Here is a 22,798-nt window from a genome sequence, read left to right as displayed (position 1 = left end):
CCCCACAAAATAAATTTTTCTTGTCCTTTTTTCAGTGAGGTAATATTTTCAAGATTGAAAATATGGTATTTGGTCTTCTAAAACAGCACGTCATTTAAAAATACACTGAGTATATCAATAAAAGATTTTTAAAGAATAAAAGTTCTATTTCTTTGACATATCTGACAGACATAACTCCCATTTTAAAAATCCCTTTCATTATCCCTGTTGCTATCGTCAGTGAATTTCTGTCAGATGACCTGACGATAGACTCGGCCATTATGGATCTTTGGTAGTTATCGTGTGGAAGCAGGCTTTATCATTTTTTGGGTGTCAACAGATAGAGTTGAAATAGTTTTTTCGCTGTTAATCTATTTCGTTCACGAGAGAAGCCCACAGTTATTTTTTTTTAAAAATGCTATCGTCAGTCTGTCAGTCAAATGCACCTGACGATAGCAAAATTCAAGCCCTCGCCACGCACATGTTGACTGACGCAAAGAGGAAATTCTACTGCGCGTGATTTTTGTGACGGCAGACATTTACTTCCGGGCAAGACTTGGAGTTCTGACAGCTAGATTTCATCAAATAAATCAAGGTAAGATTTTCAGTCAGCTATCCTGACGATAGAAACATTGAGAATATATTTGTGCATTCATATTTAAAGTTTTCCTCCAGAAAACTATCGTTAGTTGAGATAAATCGGGGCCACTTGCGACCCTTTCAGCCGACAGGCCATTTCAATGTGTTATTTCCCTGCGAAAGTGACACAGTCGTGTCTATCGTCACTGTTCTGACAATTATTGTTGACATTTCAATTTTGAAAATAAATTTTCTCTTTTTTATTTCAATATTTTATTTGGTTCGAATGATGAGGTATTTAATATTACTAAATTTGTCAGATTAATAATGTAAGAAACAGTTTTGTTGCTATTGTCATCTAGAGCGTCTGTCAGAATATGATGGTAGACGTTAGCTTGTCTGTCAGATTTTGATGATAGAAACCGATGTGTTTCTATTGTCATTTAGCATGTCTGTTACGTCAGGCTTTTATTAGTTAGTTACCAGGACTACTGTCCTAAAATTTACTGTGAATGTCCAAGACCCCAAATGCCACTAGAAAAACTTAATAGAATGATCAAAATAATCAATTCAGCAATTTAAGGAGATGGGACTTAACTGGCCTCTGTTATGGTAGAATCTGCCACTAGCAACTATACCGGTACTGTAGCGGTATAACTGTATCGGTACGAAACCCACAAATGTATGGGTTTCGTACTGGTACAGTATCGGTACTGTAGCGCTTCGCTGTAGTGTGGACAGATGAAGCGGTTCTGTATCGATACAAATATAATGCGTAAGCGCAAAGTCACACACCTCAATCGATGTCTTCGCCGAATAAAATAGTGAAGAACGGAGATTCGTTTTCTGTTTGTTTCTCTCTTTCTCTCTCTCTCTCTCTCTCTCTCAACTGCCTCGCGCGTTTTATACGATTCGACTGAATAAATGACCACCAGAAATACAGACTGTACACTGACAACAAAAAGCACACACACGCTGTTTCATCCGCCATATTCTCGGAAGGAAGTTACTCGGTAACCACGGAAACATTTCGCGCATTTCAACTACCGTGAAAGAAAACCGCAAACATTTCTCGCTAGTGTGGACAGATGCACTAAACTGTACCGGTATACTTTGTACCGATACAGTTATAGCACTTTCGTACCGGTATATATTTGAACCAGGGCTTTGAACCAGAATTTTTTTCCTATTGGTTCGTTCCGAACAGAAACGGAATTTTAACGTTTCCGGTTTTGGGTTCCACCATTAAATAGACGTTCCCGAACCGGTTAGAACAAAAAAATTTCGTTCCCGGAACGGTTAATTACGTTCCCTGTCAGCTGTTTAACAAATGGCTATAAAATGATGTCTCTGTCTCATCCAGCTTAAGCCAAATGTAGGCTAATTCTATTACAACCTTCATTAAATAAGACAAGAAATAATTCAAAACAATTATTATTATTTCAAATGTTGGCGATTTGGATTCTCAGTATGTCTTCCCATCTACACAAACAGAAAAAGTGCCAAAAATGAAAGAGAATTCGTTTAGTGTGTTACCAAAGGCTAGTCAGGCCCTATAGAGGGCTACCGCATGACGTCACCGCGCCGCGAGATTTTGTTAGGCGCCATATTGGAAGACCAAGTACACATCTATGCAAGTACATACATACATAAAACAAACTACACCTGAAATGTAGCCAGGGCCGGTTCTGCCCTAATCTGGACCCGGGTGCAACATCGCGCAAACCCCCCCCCCAAAAAAACACCAGTCTAAATCCGGACAACCATCACATAACTATAACTATAAACATTTTATATCAACTATTTTAACTAAATGGGCTATAATAAATAAGCCTGCAGGCAGCCACGGCTGGCTGCCTCAGAAAACTAACCATTTGTCCTACCTTAAAACTCGTTTTGCATTTTCTGCCTCCTTTTTTGTATTTTCAACCCTCCGTTTATTTTCTTTCCTTTTCTGAAAACCCGATTTGTGTCCAGACATTTTGTTCTGCTACCAACGAACTAACTCGTCAGGTCTCGTCTCTCGAGCCCGCGATGATTCCCGTGGGAGGGGCAACAACTGATACATTTTTACAAACAGCCAATAGGGAGGTTGCAACGTTCAGGCTCTTCTTTGCTCAGACACTCAGTAATGGAGACATGATAGCAGTCCACCCTCCCGCTCTCTCCATTCAGTCAGCGATCGTCACACAGGAAGTGAACCCCAGCGGGTCATAGAAACTTGCGCAGGAGGAGAATGGCTTTTATTTGTAGGCTACGGAAACTTTGAGGAACGAAATAAAAACCGATATTAACCGGTTACCATTATTTTTAATAAGCGTTTCTGTTCCGGAACATAAAAAATAATAAAGTTTCTGGTTTCGTTTCTGTTCCATGTGAAATAGAAAAAGTTCCCGGTTTTCGTTTTCGTTCCTTGAACCGGTTCAAAGCCCTGATGTGAACACAGCAATGGTTTCACATAAAGGCAGCAACAGCCACCATCAAATGGTGCGGTTGGAGTCTTGTTCTCAGACTCAACTTGAAATTTTCTTTAAATGACTCGAACTTAACACGGACTTGAACACTGAGGACTCGAGACTGGACTCGGACTCTAGGTTTAGTGACTCAACTACAATACTGCACACACACCTGAGTGTTCCTGATTCGGAAAAGATCAGCGATTCATGTCCGAAAATTATTCCTCAAATAGCGTGTGCTGTGTTGACACAACATGAAAACATTGTTTCCCTGAAAGTTTAAAACAAATAAAATAAGCTCCACCAAATAGAAAATCTGCTCACCTAAGACACTTCTACTACATTTTTGCAAGCAGGAGGAAGGAGGCAGGGCCAACATCAGTGGCAAACTTTAAACAACCAAATGAAAAGCATCAAAGTCAAAAGTCCCTCTCATGCCAAGACCTGGTCTTCCCGGTGCCAACCATGCCCTGAAGGTGCATCAGGTGGTGCCGAGCTCGGTTTCTATGGCCCTCTGGTAACAGAGTTTGACCCCCTCCTCACACCTGTACTGCAGCACCTCACCAGATGGCAGAAGGGACCATTTTTATGATGATGGTCTTCGGTATGACCTGACCGTGAGAAGAACTTGTGATCTCCTGGTTGAGAGGCAGACATGCTAACCACAAGACCAACCTGTGGTCCTTTAAAAGTATACCACTAGCTTAAGCTAATCTTGATTATTTCAGTACACAGAACAGACTGCTGGAGGCACTTTCAGAGCAGAGGAACTTTCTGTGAATGAAACTATTGGAGAAAGTTCCCCTTTTTGTGGGTCTTTACTGCAGGAACTGAGGACCAAGTTTTTTAGAATGCTGTAGCTCCTACGTCAGGGTAGGTACTCTTCCAGCATAAGAGGAACCATGTGTGATGAAACTGGACAGTAACTGCTCCAGATGCAAGTGTGATTGGTTGAACAAGCTAATAATCCACACGATCATCATTATTGACATAACCCCCACTAACATGGTCGGTAAGCATTTTAAAAGCAACCATTTTCCACCATGAAGTCACCCTTTATAAAGAATTTACTGCTAGCATGCAACACTTCCTGGCCTCCTCCATTCTACAGCGTAGTGGAATGACTCGTCTCTATAAAAACATGCAACTAAAACGACAGGACACGTGAAAGTGGACAAGTTTAAGGCCGAATCCCATTTCACCCCTTGGACCAACCCCTTGGCCCTTCCCCTCCATTTTGCGCGTTCACGTGAAGGGGTAGGGGTATCCCAATCCCAGTTAACGCGGAGGGGTAGGGGAAGGGGTAGGGCTTCTGTACCCCTCCAAACGGAGATTTTCCTGGAGCTGACTCCAAACGAAGGGGTTTGAGTGATTTCCCACAATGCCATGCGGATTTCAGCGAGATTTCATGCGGATTTCAGAAAGATGGCGGTTCCCGCGGCGAAAGATTGTCATAAATGTATTTTCTCCATTATTTACGTGTTTTAAGTTGTTATCCAGAGGAAACACGCCGCTTGATTCGCTTTCGAGCTGAGAATGAGCAGCGATTTCTGAAATCCAAGCTGCTGCTAAAAAGCTTTGGGAGTGAGTATTGTTTTCGGTTGCTTGACTGCATACGTTTTGTTCTGTTATTCTCGCTTTTATTGTTTACATGAGTGTTCTGACACCTCATTCTGTCGGATGTGGTGCACGAAGCGCCAAAGATATCCCATTCAGTGGTGTTAGTTAACAAATCACACCCTGCCAGCAGAGATTTCTGGTTCTGGCTCTGACTGTAGCGGCTGGTCGCAGCCAATGACGCATTTGGTCGCGTTTTGCTAACGTAAACGCTGACGGAGGTACGCGATGACGTATGCGATCGTTGAAGGGCTATCCCAATACGTAGGGGTTGAATTTCAAGCCCTATCCCTTGTAGCTCAGTTTCAAGGGGAAGGGCCAAGGGGAAGGGGGAGGGGTAGAAATTAGAATTGGGATTGGGCCTTAATCTTAATGTGGCCGTTATCACGTCAGCCTGCTGACGTCATTTTGGTGTTCTACAGTCACGTTCAGCGTTCATTTCCTCCCTCTGTTCATATCTCCAGGACACATGGCATGTTTGGATCAAGTCAGATCAAAACACTTTCTCACTGGAATCGAACCACGGCAGAGTTCGAAGGAAGCGAGAGCGCCTCACTCAGAGGGCCCTGAACAGAAACACACACCAACACTACATATTTTAAACCATGGCTAAACACAGGGGAGCTGTATATACACTACAGCCTTGTGTTAGTGGTGGGCCTGCACCAAAATAAAATATAAAAAAAAATCACAGTAAACATGTGTCATGGTTTGGTATCTCTATACTCAGAGCTACACCATGTGGGTTTGAGCTACAAAGTGGGGGAAAAAAAAAAAGTTACAGATCATGTTTTCTGAGGAACAATCTAGACAGCTAACTGCTGAGTGGCTGTTAATGGAAACGCAAGACAAAGCTAGCTATGACTTAGCAAGCAGACATTTCTTCTGGAACTGTATTTAAAGATATTCTATATATTCTGATGAATATTTATTTAAAACACGTGCCACACACACACTGTTCATGAAAGATGATTGTAACAAAATAAAACAAAATACAGCCTTAAACTAATTAAAAAAAATATATATTTTCGTTTCTTTTGAAAATGAAGATATTAAAATTAAAATTAGATAATTAACAACCGGCAATCGACAAATCTGAAACACTTTTTTGAAAGTCTTAGTGCAAATAAACAGACCAACGGCAGCCCTGATGAAATAAAAACTCAATGAATAGGCCTAAAATAACATAAATAAACGAATAAATAGGCCTAGCCTAACTGAAACAGTGCAGATTTACAGACACAAGGGGTAGGCTAGCTAGGCTAGTAGGCTACTTACATGGTTGAGGTGGTAAAGCATGTTCGTCGTGGAAGAATGAAAGGCGAATGTTTTTTTGCAAACTCTGCACGTAACCCTCTTTGGGTCATCTTTGTTCTTTTCGAAATGATCCCATATTTTAGAGCTCCTTCCAGACATGCTGTCTGCCCGTGTTAAAAAAAAAAAAAAAAAAAATCACCAACAGTAAATTAGTGTCACGACTTCCTTTATCATGCCCGTCAAATTAAAAGCCCTTCAGCCCTTTGACAAGACGCGGCTTTTTTCCCTGCGACCAATCGACCAATGGAATTTTGGTCGGCTAATATTTTTTTGGTCGACCAACGATTAATCGATTGTTTGCCGTCAGCCTTGTTGCCTAGCGAGTGGGTCTAGCCTCGCACCATATCAACAAAACACCCCGGGCATCAAATCGTGCCCGCCAATCACAACGCAAGGTTTTTGTTTGGATTCTTTGGGCGGGCTTTTGCAGGAGTGACGACAAAGCTGCGCGACGCTGGAGAAAACGCTACAGGAAAGATGGCTACGGCTAGAGAACAGCGCGCGTTTGACTCCGCTTTGGAATCAGTTTTAGAAGAATTAGACTTGGAGTTTTGGTTGAAACATGAGCAGGAAGAGGCTCTCCGCTCATTCCTTTTCAAGAAGGACGTTTTCGCCGTTTTGCCGACCGGCTATGGCAAAAGTCTGATCTACCAGCTGGCTCCGCTCGTAGCCAAAAGGATGGGGCTAGTTTGTGCAGTACGAAGAATTAATAAACAGCTTTGAAACATTACTTTTCTTATTTTCCCGTTATTTTAAATTTAAGGGAAATTATTTCACCAAACACCACTAAATAAAAACTCTCAAACAGTTTAAGCAAACCCTTGAAAAAAAAATTAAGAGTTAAGTATGTGGTACAGACTCCAAACTTGTGGTCATTATCTCCAAACTTCTTAATATCTAGAGCCTGTTTATTAGTTAATACGCATTTTGAAAAATTATTTATTTCAAGGCCTCCCCCACTGCTTTCTGTCGCTCTGACTACGTCACAGTCACTGCTGCGCTGATTGGTCAGAGCGTTGGCCTATACGCACAGAGACAGTTTGAAAGACAGCGGGTTGTTCCTCCTACACCCTTCAGAAATGTCTACGAGCGAGGCCAGACTAAATATTCACATTTAGTCTGGCTTGCAAGGCTAGAAGACAGCATGATTCACGATTATTAAATTTACTAGCCAAACAGTATTTAAAAAAAAAAAAATTTATCTCTTTACAGCTAAAGCGAAAATTTTCCAGATATCACCAGTTTGAGACCATTTAATTAGCACAGTTAAGCATCAATAAACCGCAGCAAAGAGCATGCCAGCAATTAACAAATAAATATATGCAATAAATGGGCGGCACGGTGGTGTAGTGGTTAGCGCTGTCGCCTCACAGCAAGAAGGTCTGGGTTCGAGCCCCGTGGCCGGCGAGGGCCTTTCTGTGTGGAGTTTGCATGTTCTCCCCGTGTCCGCGTGGGTTTCCTCCGGGTGCTCCGGTTTCCCCCACAGTCCAAAGACATGCAGGTTAGGTTAACTGGTGACTCTAAATTGAGCGTAGGTGTGAATGTGAGTGTGAATGGTTGTCTGTGTCTATGTGTCAGCCCTGTGATGACCTGGTGACTTGTCCAGGGTGTACCCCGCCTTTCGCCCGTAGTCAGCTGGGATAGGCTCCAGCTTGCCTGCGACCCTGTAGAACAGGATAAAGCGGCTACAGATAATGAGATGAGAATGAGATATATGCAATAAACATTTGTATTACTACACTATTTAGGGACATAATTCTTAAAAACGGACTCCTAGGGATGTCCGAGAGGAGCTGAAATCACCAATTCCTAAACAGAGTGCACAGCGCAGAAGCTCATGTCTGACAACAGAGCACACCCTGCACCTCACCAACAGATAGAGTTCACTACATTTACAGCAGCATCTGTGATGGTTCTCCAGGCTGCGAATGACCCAGGAGCTGAAATGCCATGTTCAACTTCAGCAGTCTCTGGCCAAGTTTACATTAGACCGTATCTGTCTCGTTTTCTTCGCGGATGCACTGTCCGTTCACATTAAAACGCCGGGAAACGGGAATCCGCCAGGGTCCACGTATTCAACCCAGTTCGTATCTGATCCGGTGCTGTGTAAACATTGAGAATACGCAGATACGCTGTGCTGAGCTCTAGCTGGCGTCATCATTGGACAACGTCACTGTGACATCCACCCTCCTGATTCGCTGGCGTTGGTCATGTGACGCGACTGCTGAAAAACGGCGCAGACTTCCGCCTTGTATCACCTTTCATTAAAGAGTATAAAAGTATGAAAATACTGATGCAAATACTGATGCAAATACTGCCCATTGTGTAGTTATGATTGTCTTTAGGCTTGCCATCCTTCCACTTGCAAGTGGTGAGTGACTTGCGCATGCCCGATATGCACTGGGATCTCACGCACAGCGGCTCAGTCCCGAATCACTGCTCGTGCGCTTCACTCGCGCGCTCTGTGAGCTGTGCGGGGCTGGAGTGCGCACCCTCCAGAGGGCACTCGCTGTTCAGGGCGGAGTGATTTGGAGCGCAGGATGCCTGCGGAGCCGAGCCGCTGAGGAGAAATTTACACATTACATTTCAACTTGCGTGCCGTCTAATTAGTCATGTGATTAGCGCATCCGTGTTTTGGCGTTGCTGTGTGCACGCGAATCGTTTTTAAAAACGTTAATCTGATGATCCGCTCATACGGTCTAATGTAAACCCCACCTCTGTGTGTGTGGGGGGGGGTTACAATTTAGTCCACAAATTAACATTACAATTCTCACCATGAAGATGGACTTTGCATGTGAATATTCCTATTATGGTGATGATACACGGGGCAACTTTTTGGGCAATGTTGCTGAGCAATGTTGCTGGGCAATTGCGTTTTGACTCTTTTCTATTGAGATTGGGCAACATTGTTTTTTCTGAATGGTTTTGATAATCTCTGGCAACGTTTTTTTTTTTAAAGATATTTTTTGGGCTTTTTTCACCTTTATTGGATAGGACAGTGTAGAGACAGGACAGGAAATGAGCGGGAGAGAGACGGGGAGGGATCGGGAAATGACCTCGGGTCGGAATCGAACCCGGGTCCCCGGATTTATGGTATGGCGCCTTAGCCACCTGAGCCACGACACCCCCATCTCTGGCAACTTTTTGAGATAAGCCAATCAGAACGCGAGTATCGAGTCATGTGACCTCCAGTGAGGTTCGGATCAGAAATTTCAAACAAATATGGCGGCCGCTCAGTGTCAGTGGAGTGAAGAGATGGAGAGACTCCTCATCTGTTTTTACGCCGGTAAGTTATTTTAATATTCTATATGGAGGAATTTACCTCACCAAAGCTCTAAAAAACAACAGACAGCTTGATTAAATGGTCACAGCAAAAATTAAGACATCGACTTTTTTTAGCTAACTGTAAACTGCTGTTGCTAACTGTTGTTGCCCTGAAAAGTTGCCCTGTGTCTCACCTAGTTGCCCGTTGCCAGCAACATTGCTCGGCAACATTGCCCAAAAAGTCGCCCCGTGTATCATCACCATTACAGGAAGCGTTTGAGTTTGAAAAACCTTTCCTTGCGTCGCCTTCAAACCTGCTCAAAGCTTCGTTTTGTGTACCAGCCTTCTGGATTTCCTAGATTAGTAGGAAATTTAGATCTAAGACATGGCTCATACCAACAATCATGATGACAGAGATTTAAAGAGACAGAGCTCTTGGTGTACTTAACTTCACCGTGCATTAAACCAGTCTGACTTGGAAACCCGATGGACAGGGATGTTTTGACTCTGATGTGCCATCTAGAGAATTTCACATTTAAACCAGAATCCTCTGCTTCACATCCAACCACAGCCCGAACTAGCTACCCATAACACTAATCCAGTGCTTTGGTTTTTAACATCTTACACATCATAAAACATTACAGCAGCAGTACAGCAACTCTGGAAGTTATTAAAAAAAGTACAGTGATCAAGACCTCACAGACAATATATAATCTCCATTTGAGGTCGTTTGGCCAAAAGGTTTGGGAGTCTTCATCTGAGCTGACAAAAGCAAGTTGTGAATCTATTAGTGGACTAGTCTATATAAACCCTAACAGATAAACACCAGGGAACACAACCTGTGATTCACACAACACCTGTCAATCTTCCTGCAGGGGTATGATGCCGTGTCTTTTCGAAACATCCTGGAAATGCAACAACGTTCATCTTCAGGATACAGATCCTCCAGATGTTGCTAGTGCATTATGGGTATTCCGTACTCTCTCAGAACAGCATTTGGTTGTCTTTTAAGATTTCTAGAGTGCACTGTCTTTAGACGAGAAATCTCACACTATGGAGCACTTGCATGTGACGTCACAGCCGATCCAGATTGTGACAGACGCCATCTTGTCGGTCAAACGCCATATTTCCGCCTTCTACTTCTGGTTCTACTTCTACCTTTTCTTCTGGAAAAACCTACTATATACACAATTCTACTACAACGGCTGCGGCTACAAGCTCTCCCTACCTGTGCACGTTTTTTATGTTTTTTGTGTGTATTTTTGCGTGTTGTTCGTCTGTACCGGACTTCAATATCCACTACAACCATATGGACTTACTGGACATTGGTTTCCAGCAGAAAATGACGGTTTGTAGCGATTTCCATCGCATGCACAACATTCCGGACGAGATAGCGAGACCAGCGGGGTCTCCGTGGATTGTTATCGGAAGCAAAGCGAAGGAGGCGGCGCCGGGAGCGGAAGCAAAAGCGAGGCTGCAGAACCGGCCTGTTGACTAAGCTCAGAAAACAGCTACTCAAATCTCCACTGCCAAGCCTCTACCTCTCCAACGCCAGATCCATGTAAACAAGACGGACGATTTGGAATTACAGCTGGAATTACCTTATTCTATTCTATAATCGGCTGGTCAGTGCTATACTCAATACTTAAGTGACTTACCCGTCCAGTGAGGATTCTTGTTTACAAGATGCCACATCTGAGTCGCTGACAAATCCTGAATTTCTGTAAAGATAACTGTCCAGAGATTTATAAGCACGCAGTGCTTCACCACTGATCAGCGAGGGAAAGTTAATGAGGTAATTATACACGTCCGGGTATTCCGCTGGCAGTTCAAAATCCGGTCGTGAAAACTCCGTCCGGAAAGCCATAAGGGTCACAAATCTGTAGATCGTTTATTTTAGACATATATCTAGTTATCTGTTCATTAGAAAAATGAGCCGTGTAGTCCGTCGGTTGAAATTGATCCATTCTGTACACGAGTGCAGCAGTATTCAGCGGTGTTTTTTACCGACAAGATGGCGGCTGTGTACTTTCCGGTCACGTGACTGCAAGATCTCTATTAGGGTTGGGCGGTATCCAAATTTTGATACCTTTAAACTGTCTGTGTTTTCCCGGGGTATACGGTATTACCGAGAAAAAAATAATATTTTGTTTCGGCCTACTGTGTAACGTGCGCCTATACCGGCGGACCTTGTCCAGACCTGCGCCTATGCCTCAAATGTACTATTTAAAAGCAGCATAGCGAATTATGTGCATTGTGGTATGGATTAAGCAGCAAAGCGAATTTTGTGCATTGATGAATGGATTAAGAGATATTTCAAAGCATCACGCAACTCTTCCTTCATCTTGAAAATAGCATTCAACTGTCGTTTACACATGTCTGCGTTGAAACGCCATTTGCAGCACTATTTCACCTACTCCATCAAAAAAAAAAGTACACGATCAGCAGGATCATACCCTTTCAAGCATGGGAAATAAAAAAAGAAAAGAATCAACCAACACCCAAGTCTGTTTAGACTGCGCGATAAACCATATTCTTCAGCGCAAATGAGGCGAACCTAATTCAAATGCGTGATAGCTGCACAAGGCAAAATCATATGGGCCCACGTCATGCCATGGCGGGGAAATTAATAATCAAATGGCCTTACCTTGCTTAAAACGTTGTCTTGATCACATAACTCCTTACAATTATTCCACTTAAATCCATACGGTTTAACACACCCAACAAAGACAGCAAGCGCATTGCTAATTCCCACCAGAAACCGAACAGTTTACGCTACGATGTTTTCTTCCGTTTCTTCAGTAGATGACATTTCAAACGTTTATTACCCACATCCCAAATGTCATACGTTATATTATTTTACCTTGTTGTTACTCATGTAACCTACTCAAAACACAACTCATTGGAGAGATCTCGTGGAAGTGGAGTACCCCAGGCTATGGTGTGCCTTAGGGGACATATTAGATTTTTTTCGATTTTGCACGGTCATTTACATTATTGCTGGCTCTTCTTTTTCGTTTGGTTTGAAACCAAAATACTGCCACACTGCCGATGTTGTGTTTTTTTTTTTTTGCCACTAACTCGTTATCTTGACTTGCCATCTTTCAACCGCGGTCTCAGTCTCTTGCGAAGCTTTCTGTCAGACTCCAAATGTCACGCAGGGTTGCCATGGTAACGACAAACAACCCTGCACGCAATGAGAACTTCTTTAGGAAATTGACAGAATTAGTGAAAATACGATCACACAGTTATTCGGGATGATCTTCAATTTATTATTTTATATTATGACCTCATGTACTCCATATTTATTTAGATATTATATTTTTTTTTTTAAATGACGGTAATGAGACCGATACCGTTGGTACTTTTGGATACCTCGGGATACCTTCTTACCGTAATACCGCCCAACCCTAATCTCTATACAGAGGTTTTGGCAACAAGGGACATGAGCACAAATCAAAAAGTTACACACACTTACCTGAGGCCTCTGCTTGTGCTGTGACTGGCTCTGTGTCTGTGTCTGCTCCCAGTTAGCCCGGTTCCGGTTGCCTCCTACCGATGTCATCATTTACAGTATATACAAATAAGAGTATTTACAAAGGAATAAACACCTGTAAAGGAAAGAAAAACAGGAAGAGGTTTTGAATTAGTAAAGGGAAACACACACACACTCCAGATGACATTTCATGCAGACTCCATTACTTTCACAACATTTGCTGTGTTCACATATATACCGGTATGAAAGTGGTATAACTGTATCGATACAAAGTATACCGGTACAGTTTAGTGCATCTGTCCACACTAGCGAGAAATGTTTGCGGTTTTCTTTCACGGTAGTTGAAATGCGCGTGCGTGAAATGTTTCCGTGGTTACCGAGTAACTTCCTCCCGAGAATATGGCGGATGAAACAACACGTGTGTGCTTTTTGTTGTCAATGTACAGTCTGTATTTCTGGTGGTCATTTATTCAGTCGAATCGTATAAAACGTGCGAGGCAGTTGAGAAAGAAAAACAAAGAAAACGAATCTCAGTTCTTCACTATTTTATTCAGCGAAGACATCGATTGAGGTGTGTGACTTTGCGCATGATATTTGTATCGATACAGAACCGCTTCATCTGTCCACACTGCAGCACCGATACGAAACCCATACATTTGTGGGTTTCGTACCGATACAGTTATACCGCTCCAGTACCGGTATGGACCCTTTTCACGTGACGTCACGACAAACATGGCCGCCATTTTGGACGTGTACGACCAGTAGTTTACCACAGCCAGCATTGAGGAACGGCAGCAAAGAAAGTGTTTATTTTCAGCAAGACTTCCATCATGCCACTATGTTGTTGTGCACCTGGATGTAGTAACCATCAACAAACAAGGCAAGGGTTATCATTTTATCGGATCCCGGTAGATGCTGACCGACGGAGAAGATGGATAGCGGCATACCAGCGCTTGTGTAGTGACCACTTTGTTGGAGGTAAGACGAATAAAATTAGCCAGAAAAGGCATTACATTGCTGTTAACATTCCATTCTAGTTTACTGTAATTATGATCTGGCAGCTATTTACACCGGATCCAGTGGAAATAGCCGCCGGAGCCAACGTCCGAGGTTCCGGAGCGCGCTCGCTCGCGGCCCGGCCGGACGTTGGCTCCGGCAGCTATTTACACTGGATCCGGTGTAAATAGCTGCCAGATCATAATTACAGTAAACTAGTAAATGGGCAATTCCATGTAAATGTCAACCTCACCATGCAAAATTAAAGCAACATGTAATACATCAAAACCACTCCCAGAGATATCACCTAGGCCTGTATTTTACAGATGTGAATAAGTTGAACCAATTTGTAACCAACCTAATATGTCACTGTCAGTCTTTCTTTCTTATAATGTAAACCCCAAGCTAAAATCAACTTTGATCATGTACAATTCTATATTATTGCCACAAGCCACAGAAATGTATGCTAAAATCCACAAAACAGCAAAACAATAGCCATCCTAAATATTATTTAAGAACTTTGATAGTTTTAGCTGATATTTAGAGAGTTTTTCAAAGGGTTATGGTGGTTAAATTGCTGATTTTCTAAACATATGCCATGTCTATTTCAGACGCGTCACATCCATAACGGAATTTCGTCACATCCATAACGCTGACTTTTCCTTCCGAAACTCTGCATGAAATACAAAATATTTTAAACAAAGATTTTTTAATATTCACCTTGGACCCCTCTATCAAACGGATATCTCCATTTCGACATTAGGTTTACGATTTCACAGAGTTTGATAAAAATGTACAGTCACCCAAGAAAAGTGATACTTTTTCTGTCACATCCATAACGCATCTTTTATTGGCGTTTCCTGGCATGCCCTAGATGTACTATGGGAATTGTTCTTGTTCTATCACTTCTCCAGTATGGTACAGCCTTAAAATATGCAACACCTGTTTAAATACTGGGAGACAATAAAACATGCACTGGGTCATTTGTTGCCATTTTGAGTTCAAGTGTCACGTCCATAACGCTGGAATTGCTCGTTTTCTGCATCTCGCTCCTTTTTCTTTTATGTTCGTCGCCTTCCTCGCATTCAAACCGAAGTCCACTACATGTCCAAAATGGCGGTCGCGTTTACGAAGGTCACGTGACTGAAAAGGGTCCATAGTTGCTAGTGTGGACAGGTGTTGCGGTACGAAAGTAGTTTCGTATCGGTACAAAATCCCTAGTGTGGACAGGGTAATTGTAAGTGATGTTATCAAGCACCACAATAAGTATCTTTTGGGAACAAAATTGATTAAATTTAGAAGGAAAAAAAAAACATTTGCAGAGGAACACGCAGAGCCTAAACAAAACGCATTACCAAGTACACAATACAACACGCTTTATAAAAACTCATGTACACAAAATCAGGTCGGCTTCTAACAGCCATACTGTACAGGTGGCTGCAACCCAACCGGCACCTCATCCCGGTGTAGGCTCCCTAAGGTTTAAAAGGATTCCACACCGCACGTAGTGCACTAATGTCCACACAGGAAGGGGTTTAGGACTGGACCTCCGCTCGCGCCCGGGTTAAAACGCGCCAACAGGCCGAAAGATGGACGCCGGGATTAATTTAATGAATCAGTCTTTAATTACAAAACAGCCCCGGATGCTAATGAACACAAACCAAGACAAGCCACGACCTTTAATGTCTACACAAGCGGATGGAACTCTCCGACATGGATTATATAAGATGATTCACATATAACGGCAATAATAATAATATTCAGGAGTTTACAAAATAAATAAATAAAAATCCGAACTGAATGAAGTGTGAGCCGGTGAATCGCTTTCCTTCACTTCCTCAGGAGACACCGAACTGCCTGCAACTTCTCAAACCTGCCTGTACAGCCCGTTAACCTTACACACTTAAAGCCTAACCAGCTAACTAGCTTAGCTCACGTCATCTCCCTCAGCCTGTGTGCTGCACTTTCCCCGGGAGTTTAAACCCGGGCTCAGTGGAACCTCGGAGGCCCGGACACTGCTCAACACGCCCGGAGTAGCGAGCAGCTTTATTTACATTATTTACAAAGCGACGCCATTATTCATGAATATTTGATTTCCGCTCGGCAGCACACACCGGGCTAATATTCACTTAGCTTCCTGTATCATTAACTCCCCTAAAGTTGCCAAGACTCTAGTTATGTTGCTAACCAGATTGTCATTATTATTGATATTACGATAATAGTCTTGTTTTTCACTTAGCTGAAATGCGTTCCTTTGTCTTCAAAGATTTCAACGTATTATGCAATACTTAAATCCTCCCGAAGCGAACAGGTAGGCTGGCAAGCTAAGCTAAGCGAAGCTAAGCTAAGCGAAGCTACCTAAAGCAGCAGGGGGCTTCAGCCTCATGGCCGACCGGCACAGCAAGGAGAGAGAGAGAGACTGCCGCTATCAGAGACAAACGCTTGCTTTATCACTGCAATAATCCACATCGAGGCTAAATTCTCATAGCAAAACGTTATCGAAATCTGTTGGTCTCGCGTTAGCCGTGAGCTACTTTCGCGGCACTGACACAGTACCGCCCCCCGTGACTGAAGCACGTTTTCCGCTTCGCCTACAAACTCAACACCGAGGCTGCGCTCAGGCCCGAAGGCCGCAAATCACAAAAATAAACAACAGGCGATGTACTGACCAGAAACCAAACTGAGGTCTCAGAAGATTTTTACGAAAACGCTGACCAAAGAAGAGGCCACTGCTGAGTTTACCTCCTAATCACTCTAAAAATAAACTCCAGAAATTTCCGAAATCCGAAACCGATTCGCCCTTTAACCAAATCCGAGGCCGAACCGACTCGCACAGACAATGAAGCGGATTTTTACCTGTTTCTGTTCCCACACTGACACAGCGCCACAGCTCGCGCAGTCACGTGACACGGCACAGCGCAGCAGCTTCAACACAAGAGACCCTCGACCACGTGACTGAAACGTGGCCCTTCTGACATGATAAATAACTTTAAACATCAGACACAATTTATTCCAAGAAAGCGGCACAGAGCTGGCGAGGTGGATCAGTGCTAACACACCAAAGATTTAAGATAACAACATTAAAGGTTTTGATCTGTCTGTAGCGAAGGAGGTTGAATTGACAAAATATGATCTAGGAAGGCGGCACGGTGGTGTAGTGGTTAGCGCTGTCGCCTCACAGCAAGAAGGTCCTGGGTTCGAGCCCCAGGGCTGGCGAGGGCCTTTCTGTGCGGAGTTTGCATGTTCTCCCCATGTCCGCATGGGTTTCCTCCGGGTGCTCCGGTTTCCCCCACAGTCCAAAGACATGCAGGTTAGGTTAACTGGTGACTCTAAATTGAGCGTAGGTGTGAATGTGAGTGTGAATGGTTGTCTGTGTCTATGTGTCAGCCCTGTGATGACCTGGCGACTTGTCCAGGGTGTACCCCGCCTTTCACCCGTAGTCAGCTGGGATAGGCTCAGCTCGCCTGCGACCCTGTAGAACAGGATAAAGCGGCTAGAGATAATGAGATGAGATGATATACAATCCCGATTCCAAAAAAGTTGGGACAAAGTACAAATTGTAAATAAAAATGGAATGCAATAATTTACAAATCTCAAAAACTGATATTGTATTCACAATAGAACATAGACAACATATCAAATGTCGAAAGTGAGACATTTTGAAATTTCATGCCAAATATTGGCTCATTTGAAATTTCATGACAGCAACACATCTCAAAAAAGTTGGGACAGGGGCAATAAGAGGCTGGAAAAGTTAAAGGTACAAAAAAGGAACAGCTGGAGGACCAAATTGCAACTCATTAGGTCAATTGGCAATAGGTCATTAACATGACTGGGTATAAAAAGAGCATCTTGGAGTGGCAGCGGCTCTCAGAAGTAAAGATGGGAAGAGGATCACCAATCCCCCTAATTCTGTGCCGACAAATAGTGGAGCAATATCAGAAAGGAGTTCGACAGTGTAAAATTGCAAAGAGTCTGAACATATCATCATCTACAGTGCATAATATCATCAAAAGATTCAGAGAATCTGGAAGAATCTCTGTGCGTAAGGGTCAAGGCCGGAAAACCATACTGGGTGCCCGTGATCTTCGGGCCCTTAGACGCCACTGCATCACATACAGGCATGCTTCTGTATTGGAAATCACAAAATGGGCTCAGGAATATTTCCAGAGAACATTATCTGTGAACACAATTCACCGTGCCATCCGCCGTTGCCAGCTAAAACTCTATAGTTGAAAGAAGAAGCCGTATCTAAACATGATCCAGAAGCGCAGACGTCTTCTCTGGGCCAAGGCTCATTTAAAATGGACTGTGGCAAAGTGGAAAACTGTTCTGTGGTCAGACGAATCAAAATGTGAAGTTCTTTATGGAAATCAGGGACGCCGTGTCATTCAGACTAAAGAGGAGAAGGACGACCCGAGTTGTTATCAGCACTCAGTTCAGAAGCCTGCATCTCTGATGGTATGGGGTTGCATTAGTGCGTGTGGCATGGGCAGCTTACACATCTGGAAAGACACCATCAATGCTGAAAGGTATATCCAGGTTCTAGAGCAACATATGCTCCCATCCAGACGACGTCTCTTTCAGGGAAGACCTTGCATTTTCCAACATGACAATGCCAAACCACATACTGCATCAATTACAGCATCATGGCTGCGTAGAAGAAGGGTCCGGGTACTGAACTGGCCAGCCTGCAGTCCAGATCTTTCACCCATAGAAAACATTTGGCGCATCATAAAACGGAAGATACGACAAAAAAGACCCAAGACAGTTGAGCAACTAGAATCCTACATTAGACAAGAATGGGTTAACATTCCTATCCCTAAACTTGAGCAACTTGTCTCCTCAGTCCCCAGACGTTTACAGACTGTTGTAAAGAGAAAAGGGGATGTCTCACAGTGGTAAACATGGCCTTGTCCCAACTTTTTTTTGAGATGTGTTGTTGTCATGAAATTTAAAATCACCTAATTTTTCTCTTTAAATGATACATTTTCTCAGTTTAAACATTTGATATGTCATCTATGTTCTATTCTGAATAAAATATGAAATTTTGAAACTTCCACATCATTGCATTCCGTTTTTATTTACAATTTGTACTTTGTCCCAACTTTTTTGGAATTGGGGTTGTACTTACGTTCATTTAACATGGCCGACTTACGACCAGATTGGTTTATGACCGGTCAGTCGTAACCAAACGCAGTCGTAAGTCGATGACTACCTGTATATCTCATCTCATTATCTGTAGCCGCTTTATCCTGTTCTACAGGGTCGCAGGCAAGCTGGAGCCTATTCCAGCTGACTATGGGCGAAAGGCGGGGTACACCCTGGACAAGTCGCCAGGTCATCACAGGGCTGACACATAGACACAGACAACCATTCACACTCACATTCACACCTACGCTCAATTTAGAGTCACCAGTTAACCTAACCTGCATGTCTTTGGGGACATGGGGAGAACATGCAAACTCCACACAGAAAGGCCCTCGCCGGCCACAGGGCTTGAAACTGGACCTTCTTGCTGTGAGGCAACAGCGCTAACCACTACACCACCGTGCCAAGTTATGATGGCTGAATTGATTATTCACTTAAATATGAATAATATGATACATTTTGGGTATTTGATATGGCGAAATAGGACACAATGGAAAAATCAAGAACACACCAGAAAGATGAGAATAACAGCGGTCGTAAAAGAACAGCGACTGTACCGGCTGAAGGTCGCGCGGGTCTCTGCTGCGGCGCGCGAGCAACGGGACATCACTACCGCACCGGACGCAAGGCGGGGGCGGGGCAAAATGACTGGCCGTAGATTCTATCAAAAGTTTGATCTAAATTGACCATGGTTGCAAAATATTGGCCAAAAATACACAAACACGACGAAATATGAAAGTAAGATGATAAAGAAACATTTTATTGCCTTATACTACAAGACTAAAACAAAATAAAACTGTCAAAACTCACTTTTTCAGTGATAACGTCCGAACAGATCACCCGCGTAACAGAAAGACCGCAAATGGAAGCACGATCAACTTCTAACTGTTGGAGTGGAAAATTCCATTCTACACATGCAAATTGTTAATGCGTGTCCTTCCCCACACACAAATAACACGCTACGGTAAAAAATAGACCACGACTCATTTTATAGCTCAGAAATTCATACAAGACCAGCTACCGTCGTAACATATTCTGTAAGAAACATATTCTATACCTAACTTTCAGCTTTCGTTTTAAAAAACAAAATTACAGATTTATAACTAAATTTTTATTTGGCATAGTGATTTTAAGTTACTACTTTTGATGAGGTCGTGAACTTGACCCTGAGGCTTTCCGTTTAGATCAAAACACACGATCGTATTGGTTTTGGGTATGCGGAAAATGGAGTTATGACAGTGATCAAATATTTTGCATGATGTTTTACAACGTATTACGATTATGATTATTCTGTGAGCGCACCAATCCTTAGGTGTATAAAGTTACAACTTAAAATGCAATTAGTGATAACTGTAAACTTTTCAGTGGACTACAACCTTTTTAAGGGAACGCGATGTAGTCAACCATTTATCATTTCCCAGATCAAGCTGCCATTTTTCCACAAATTTGCAGAATTTTTGCCAAATTCTGAATATTCACATCAAAGATTTAGTTTTATCTGTATTATTTCTTTCATCATTTTATTTCAAATTAAAACCAACATCACCATTCAAAACCATATAGTTTATTGACTGTGGGGTACCCCACAGTACCCAGTTTCTGAGACAGACCCATATATATATATATATATATATATATATATATATATATATATATATATATATATATGTACATCCCCAATTCCAAAAAAGTTGGGACAAAGTACAAATTGTAAATAAAAACGGAATGCAATGATGTGGAAGTTCCAAAGTTCCATATTTTATTCAGAATAGAACATAGATGACATATCAAATGTTTAAACTGAGAAAATGTATCATTTAAAGAGAAAAATTAGGTGATTTTAAATTTCATGACAACAACACATCTCAAAAAAGTTGGGACAAGGCCATGTTTACCACTGTGAGACATCCCCTTTTCTCTTTACAACAGTCTGTAAACGTCTGGGGACTGAGGAGACAAGTTGCTCAAGTTTAGGGATAGGAATGTTAACCCATTCTTGTCTAATGTAGGATTCTAGTTGCTCAACTGTCTTGGGTCTTTTTTGTTGCATCTTCCGTTTTATGTCACTGCCGGGGTCAGCGTGACTGCGTATATTTTATATGGGGGTGCCTTGAGAATTTGCCTACTTCTGAAGGGTGCCATGACTGAAAAAAGGCTGAGAGCTGCTGAGTTAGCGTATGCTATTGAACTGTTACAATTTTACCTCAGCTGGATTTCTGTTACAGCTACGCTACATCTAGTAACTTCAGCTGACTGATTGGTGCTGCACTGAGCTTTCTCCTGCTAGCAATGGCTGCAGTAGGCTACAGTTTGTTACGTCAACCGCTACCTCTCAGTACAGTGTGACAAGCAATGTTATGTCATATACAACATCGCAAAATGTAGCTTACACATTTAAAGGCTAAATAACATAGATGAAAAACAATGTCACTTAGGACTACAAAAAAAGACTATGGTTCACCTGTCCAGGAACAGATGAAGCGATCTGTCAAGTGACTTTAGTTGAGGCAAAGATTCTAGTGCTCCACTAAAAAGTTGTTCCTTAGCTCCACCAATCAAAATACTGGAAAGGCTATCACCAGAAGTGTTCTGGAACAGGGGTTCTTAACGTTTTCTACTGTAAGACCCACCTGTTCATACTTGTAATGAGTCAGGGCCCATTAAAAAAGATCCCCAATTATTTTGGCTCATCTATTCTATTAGAATCTAATAATCTATTGTAAAGTGTATTAATGGGATGCAACATCACTCCCTGTTACAGATGGGAGCCCAGAAATTAAATAAATACAATAAAAACAAATTTTTTAATTGTAGGTATTGTATTAAGGATGTGCCAGAAGCCAACATAAACCCATGCATGCAGGGCATTCTCAGTCAAAAGGGATTAATGATCCAAAAGTGGAGTCTGGTCGATTAACACAAGAACTTATTGCCATGTTTGTGTACAGCAAACAAACAAGCTATTAAAGCCAATATGTACTGTACACTCAAAAGAAGCGGATATAGAAACCACTCAATGGGATAGATCCTTACACATTTACAAAGAAGGATTTTTTTCTATGAGTTGGAAAATTATCCATCCGTCGAGTTCTCCGACGTCTCAAACTACCTGGTGCTGCAGACATCGTTCTACACAGACAGACAGATGAAAACCTGGAAGAGCATGGAGGAGTACAACTTTTTATATATGGCTGGGTTAAAGATCTGGGGATCAGGACACTACAAGATAGATGGCAGTAGATGGGGCCAAGCGGAGGAAGAGTGTTTATTAGCAGGCGTGGTATTTACAAAAATAAAAGCAAAACAGCAGAGTCATAAAGCAGAGTATTTAAACACCATTATAAACATGGCTAAAACCAAACATGACAATGATGATACCTGGCAAAGCCTCCATGGAAACAGCATCCGTATCTGCACGTGCTGATTGCACTCAAATCAGTGTCAAGTGTTTCCCATAATGGTCCCAAGTGCGCACAACGTGCTCCGTGAGTGCGGCCGCTCAAGCTGCACCAGACTCAAGTGTGCAAAAGTGTAACAGTAAAGTGTTCACCTGCTGTGTGACCACAACTTCCAGCTCACTTGTATATTGCCATGCATCGCTGCCAAAATGCCTCATTTTCATTGATAACCCATCACAAAACAGCGCGAGCGGTAGTGTGACTGCAGCTTAATGAGGCAGATGTGACGTTGGATACAACCCAGCAATTGTACCCTACTATGAGTAAAAATTAGTTTCAACTTAAAAAAAAGTGGCCCTGTGGTTGAGAAACACCGTTCTAGAACATCTCTGCTATCACCTTGAGCCCATCTTAAAGTAATCCACAAAACAATACGCGAGGCGTCCGCGGAAATCTGGTAGATGTTTCAATCTGTGCGGGTTTTTTTTTCCTCCGGGTCTGTTGGTCATGGTCAAAAATGGGGACATTTCCGGGGACAGCTCCAG

At 42.5% G+C, this 22,798-nt stretch overlaps 1 protein-coding gene across 1 annotated transcript in view; it reads right to left on the bottom strand.

Annotated features, from left to right (window-relative positions):
• ubap2l (ubiquitin associated protein 2-like) overlaps nucleotides 1-16,553 on the bottom strand; it is a 161,324-nt gene extending 144,771 nt beyond the window's left edge. The window contains 2 exon segments of the mRNA XM_060904950.1: nucleotides 12,691-12,823; nucleotides 16,374-16,553. Coding sequence (XP_060760933.1) covers nucleotides 12,691-12,780 — 90 coding nt within the window. The 5' untranslated portion in view covers nucleotides 12,781-12,823; nucleotides 16,374-16,553.
• Nucleotides 16,554-22,798: the final 6,245 nt, after the last annotated feature.

The sequence above is a fragment of the Neoarius graeffei genome, chromosome 22 (assembly GCF_027579695.1).
Source record: "Neoarius graeffei isolate fNeoGra1 chromosome 22, fNeoGra1.pri, whole genome shotgun sequence".
NCBI classification, from domain to species: Eukaryota; Metazoa; Chordata; class Actinopteri; order Siluriformes; family Ariidae; genus Neoarius; species Neoarius graeffei.
Note: the sequence above shows the minus strand (reverse complement) of the source record. Positions and strands in the feature narration are given on the sequence as shown.